The sequence below is a fragment of the Stylophora pistillata genome, chromosome 6 (genome assembly GCF_964205215.1).
Source record: "Stylophora pistillata chromosome 6, jaStyPist1.2, whole genome shotgun sequence".
In the NCBI taxonomy this organism is placed as follows: Eukaryota; Metazoa; Cnidaria; class Anthozoa; order Scleractinia; family Pocilloporidae; genus Stylophora; species Stylophora pistillata.
Window position 1 is genome coordinate 21142648 of NC_142524.1, and position 6000 is coordinate 21148647.

Consider the following 6000-nt stretch of genomic DNA (forward strand, 5'->3'; position numbering starts at 1 on the left):
TTTTTAATTTGGTTAAGATGACAACTAAGAAGTATGATGAAACTTTCTAAATTGCAGACAATGTGTCTTTGTCAGATATTTTCAAATCAGAACTTGAAATATCTTACATTATAAGGTCAGGCACTCCTTCCACCTTGCCCGTACATAATAGAGGCTTAAAATAAATGACTAAATAACAAAAATTACGTAAACTCGGCCCTTCTGTTACAATTCTTGTTTACAAAAAATTTATCAAAATACATCGAAATGAAAACTGCCTTTTTTATTGATCCTCTAATTTCCCAATAGACGGTAGTTTATAGATTAGGGCGTCAAGATTGTTCCACTATCCTCGTTGCTGTATTATGGATTTATGACGCTCCACTTTGCAGTGCAAATCCAGCTCACTAATACGTGTTCTTCACAATGTTCACAATAAGCCTTTTTTACTTGCTTTGGATGCGCCGCCCAAAGCCCGATTGAATTCCCGGTCTTCCTCTACGTCTAAAGTCGGAAACTTGTCAAATTCTTTCAAAATGGGGCAAAACCTCCTGGACTGATCTTCAACTTTGATAAAATGAAGTTTTAGTTCTCTCATTTTTGCGCGTTTCCGGCGTTGGGTTTTTGAGGTCAGTTCGTTCCTATCTCGTTTTTCACTTTGGATTAGTCGGAAAAATTAACTTTTGGAATACACTGATATCCTTTTTTTTTTTTTCAGCCACGTCCACGATTTTAGCATCATTTTAAACACTGGAGGAGAAACACTTGGAGGAGCTCTTAATTGCTCCTTGGCTGCGTGAATAGGTATTGAATTGTACGGACGGTATAAGCTGACAAACAGTTTTCCGGTTATTCATAACGAGATCTGTTACTTTGAGAACATCAAAGAATTCCTCTACTTTTCCCCCTATATCAACTGCAGTGTTTCTGAATTGAGAATTATTATCCTCAAACAGAAAGAAAAACGTTCTGTTTTTGAGGTTAGGGAAGAGCTGATTAGAAATTTACCTTCAAGGTTGCCGCTTTGCGCCTTGTTACCGCTGAGGCTTTCATTTTCAGAAAGGACCACATTGTCATCGTCCTCACAACCTGCAGCGCTAGAAGTTTCTACTTCTTACTCTTTGGAAGCTGTGTGCTCAGGCGAGAGTGGTGTTTCAGCTCTTGAAGAGTCTAACGATTCGGTAGTCGATCGAGGCATCCCTTTTCCGTTTGGCAGGCGTGCTTGCTAAGAGACGTTGAAATACCTCCACGACTGACTCTACTATTCTCGTAGCTCGGCTCTCAAAGCTTTCTTCAGTAACTGATGTTTCTACCAAAGGTTCTTCGGCGAGACTTGAAGGAATCGAGAGTGACAGTGGCTCTTCTGCAACCGAACTAGAGTAATCCATAATATCCATAGCCGTTCATGTATTCCTATTTCAGTTTGAAAAAACTAAAAGTTTCCTCAACAGCGTGATGCGGCTGTCGGAAATTTGAAAACTCCTACGTCATCGGGCATACAAAAGAATTTCTTATGGGGTGTGCATATTAACCAATAAACAAACGATACGGCTTAAATGATCTCAATTCAAAATGGTGGTCGCACATTCTTTAGGGTTCATGCAGGTCAGCTATTTGACAAGCCAGGCTCAAAAAACTCAGTTAGTGAAAAGATATGGCAACAACACGTGGTAGGGGGTCCTCGCTACCTTACTCGAAAGAAGGAAAAAGGGAAAAGCGGCACTATTCCGACAGAAAGTGGTACTTCGCGAAAACAGAAAACGGAGAGGTGCGCCGGCACACTGCATCATTACAATAAATCATCCATTCTAGCGCAGGATGGCACTGATCCTGGGTCTGTTGTTCACACGAAGCCTGCGAGTGAAGATCGAAGGAAACTCAAGGTACGTTTCGTTTCGAGAATTCTGAAAAATTTAAGCTTCAGTCAAAAGAAAAGAGAATTTGCTCTAAGAAAGATCATTTTGAGTTTGTACGAGATAAGGATCATTTCCTATCGTGCAATAGAAAAATAAGTTTGGAGGGAAAAATATTCTTGTGTCTTAGATTAGCTGCATTTGATTTGGCTTTCAAAAAGGTCCGCACTGAGTAAACTTGGCCTGTCTATGGCAATGGATTTCCCTCCTTTCGGCGTTTAGCTTACTCTGACCATTCACTCTCAATTTTTACTACCTTTTACATGAAATTTCCCACACAAATTTAAAGCATTTCGCAATGCGAGCACAATAGCAATCAATCTGTAACACTTTTCAAAAATGCCGCAAGAAAGTTCCGCTTCTGGTCTCCGTTTCCGCTAAACGTGTTTGGACGGAGCCGGCGATGCCGCATTTTCAATCGAATTTACTTTTCACACCAATGTAATTCGTAAAAGATACGGTAAAATGGTTTTATGATATTTCAAACGGCATTCATTGTGTCTTAGGTAAAATAAACCTCGGAAAAAGTCTTCTCCCGGACGTTTCAAGTTGTTCTTAAATCCCACCGACGACCTCAATAAACTGTTGTACCGAGAATTTTCTGACATTTCAAGATTTGGAAAACAAGTCAGAAAATTACTAGAAGTAGAATTGTTCCCCACGTCAAGTTCTGACAAACGACCTGCAAATAGTTCCTCTACCAGTGGCTGCGAGGAAAATCAAGGCAAAAAAACGGTGAGGTGAGAATGAGTCAAACACTATTTCCGTACAACCAAGTGAACCATTTTCTTTTGATGCTGAGACCTTGTCGATTACGACGTTTACGACGACAAACGTAAACGTAAGAGCCAGTGTCATTATTGTTGGCACACATCGAAAAGTGCCACAAATTGGTTTGTGGCTGAGAATGAGGTGGACCTCATGCAGCACATCATAAAGCTTTTCGTGCCTCCAAGAGGGATTGTATTATTGTTTGGAGACTCGTATACTCTAGGTAAGACACAATTATACAAATAAAATGTACTTAAGCTGCACATTTTACAGACATTGACTCCTTTATTTTCTATGCCATAATACAGTAACTAAATTGCTAAAAGAAGTGAGACAAAATTGCTGACTTGCAGTAACCGGCAGTCAAACCATCTGTAAACAATGCCAATACCTGCAAAAAGTAATAACTTGTTTATCCCTTATTTTTATGTGTTTTAGTGAGTTTCTGCCTCAAACTGAACGTGAACGTGAACTTATTATCCGTATATAAGGACGAGAAGCCTGTTTCTGGTTTTAGGAAAGAAGCTGTCACGCTGAGCCGTTCAGCATGCAAGCCGTGATCAGGGTCCAAAGATAACGACGAGTGGAGAATTTGTTTAGCAAAACATGAAACAGATACTATTTTGAATATTCGAATGAAAATTTCCATAAACTTGTTTTACATGAAAATTTCCATAAACTTGTTTTGAAAAGGAATTTCGGACACTATAAACATGTCACTATAAAATTCCACACACCCATTTTGGGCCAAGAAAGTTTGAAATTATTATTATTTTTTGCGTGTGAAAGGGTATTACATGGATATTTCCACGTACCAGTACCGCTTTGGTCAGGACTGTTTGATACTGTTTGTATACGAGGATAAATATTTCATGGAAATTTCCATAGATCATTTTGGTGAGGCACTATCCGGCACAATGAAATCGTATAAGTATTGCATGAAAATTTCCTTGTACCTGTTTAAATTGGTTCTGAATGGTTGATACTGTTTGTATACGTAAATGAGTATTACATGGAAATTTCTATGTACCTGTTTTGATTAAGAATGTTTGATACTGTTTTGTATACGCGAGTAAGTATTACATGTACATGGAAAATTCCATGGACCTGTTTAATGGCCAAAAGTGTTTAAAATTATTTTTTTTACGCGCAAATGGGTATTACATGGAAATTTCCATGTACCCGTTCAATTTTGTTTAACAATGATTGATAATGTTAAGTATACGTGAATGAGTATTACATGGAAATTTCCATTGCCTTTTTGTGTGACACAATTGTATTGAAATCATAAATACTGCTGACAAGTATTCTTCTCTGAAAAATAAATCGACTTTTAAAGTTTACTTAACCATTCGAGGGATATATGTGCTGCTGTTTGGGCGAGTTATCATAATATTAGGGTACCGTTCACCACTGATAACTGGAAAAGTAGACGCCAACATGCTCATTTTTTACTGTTTAGTAACAAGTTGAAAGAAACCGATTAAAATGTTTTGAAATTAACTGAAACAAATATAAATTGTGATGGCCGATTGAGTCACTGAAATTGTTGATTGAGCCGTAAGTCTTAATTCATAGACAGCCGCTTGGTGATGTTGGCGATTCTTTGCTCTAACCTTAGTAACTACACCATGGCAAAGTTTGATTTTTTTCCAAATTTCTTACTTCAGAAAATCTGTACTTAAAAAATTACGTGTTGAAAGCACGAAGTTTTCCTTTTCTCTTAGTCCATTTTCGTTCTTTTTTTTTAATTGATATTTTTAAAGTTGGATATTTCTTTTTAACTTAAACGATCATGTAATCTATAAGCTGCTAATCAGGAAAATAAATGACCTGTCTTGAATTGGAAGAAAATTAGGGAACAATAGTGATCGAAATGTGACATTAGTGTCCGAAAATGGACAATACAATGAAAATGGAACTTAAAATCGCAGATTAGAGTCCAAAAGGGAATAAAAATGTATGAAATCGAACAAAAGTGTTCTTTAGTTTCTAACACCGGTTAGAGGCGATGAACATTTAAACAATAGAGTGTTTCTGTCGAGAAACTATCGGCTCATAGTTGCCCCGCGTAAATTTGATGTTCATAAAACAAATATTTGCCCGAGAAGAAAAGCTTGGAGGGCAAATATGCTAGTTTTAAGAACATCAAATTTCCAAGGGGCAACTATCAGATCGATAGTTCCGAGACATAAACACTCTATTGTTTTTATTGTTCACCACTAAATTTTCTTCCGCGCCTACAGCTTGTCACAAATGTCAATAACTCGCAACCGTACATTGGCTAAATAATACGTTATACCTGTCAGAATTGAAAAGTCACTGTTTTTCCGATCTGCCTAACTTCGCGGCCGTCAAACTATTCAAAACTTTTCACGGATGAGTACTATCAATCCAGGTATTTTCCGCGGACGGGTACGATCCATCCGGGTATTTTCCGCGGGCGGGCGCTATGGGCTGATGGCGTCTGTCCACGAATGAACACTATCGCGTCACGTGATCGATTAAAACCAATAAGAACCGGAGAAAATTTAGTGGTGAACTATAATGGACGATAGTGTTCAGAATGTGACAGTGGTATCTGAAATCGCGTAGATGTATTTAAAATAGGACAATGGAGTCCAAGATCAAGAAACGGTACCTAAAATCAGACTTGATTGCCAAGTGTGACAGATGACACGTTAGGTGTAGTGTATTGATTATGCATGTACCTATCCTAATAATTGACAACAGCCTTAGTAAGGGTTCTAAGGTGAGCACTTTGTACTTCATTCAGTAAATGTACTACTTGCAGTAATCCTACTGTGCTGGAAATATTTGCATGCTGTAAAATTACTATAAGTCAGTAAACTCTTCTACTTCTATATGTGTAACGTGTTTGTTAGTGAAGTTCAGTTAGCCTTTGGCAATGAAAGAGAAACAGTCTCTTTGTGTCTGAACGACGACACTACAAACTGGCGACGAGGATTACGCTGTCGAGAACGCTACAGAGGAACGTAGCGACGACGAGACCCTAGAAAACAGTGGTGAAGAACCTGTAGAACATAGCAGCAACGAGGCCGTAGAAGAAATGGACCGGCTGTCCTTGCCACTGCCACCGCCTTTTAAAATCGAGGCATCCGACCTGTACAGTGAGTGGACCCACTATGCTGCACTGCCTTGGCTCCACTGTTCAGCGGATATTCAGCACTCTTGGGCGAGAACACTACCCTTGCAGTCACCAAGGACGCGTTGAATGGCTATTTTGCCCCCAAGCGAAACGTGGTTGCGGAACGGTACGAGTTCCGTTCTCGCACGCAACAGCCAGAAGAGTCGATCGACGCATATCTCACAGCGC

The 6000-nt window shown here is 39.0% G+C and overlaps 1 protein-coding gene across 1 annotated transcript; it reads left to right on the forward strand.

Annotated features, from left to right (window-relative positions):
* The first annotated feature begins 1372 nt into the window (after positions 1-1372).
* Positions 1373-3067, forward strand: LOC148728739 (uncharacterized). The gene is made up of 2 exons (XM_088762718.1): positions 1373-1862; positions 2399-3067. Exons 1-2 carry the CDS (start codon positions 1536-1538, stop codon positions 2405-2407), a joined length of 336 nt encoding a protein of 111 aa, XP_088618844.1. The 5' UTR covers positions 1373-1535; the 3' UTR covers positions 2408-3067.
* Positions 3068-6000: the final 2933 nt, after the last annotated feature.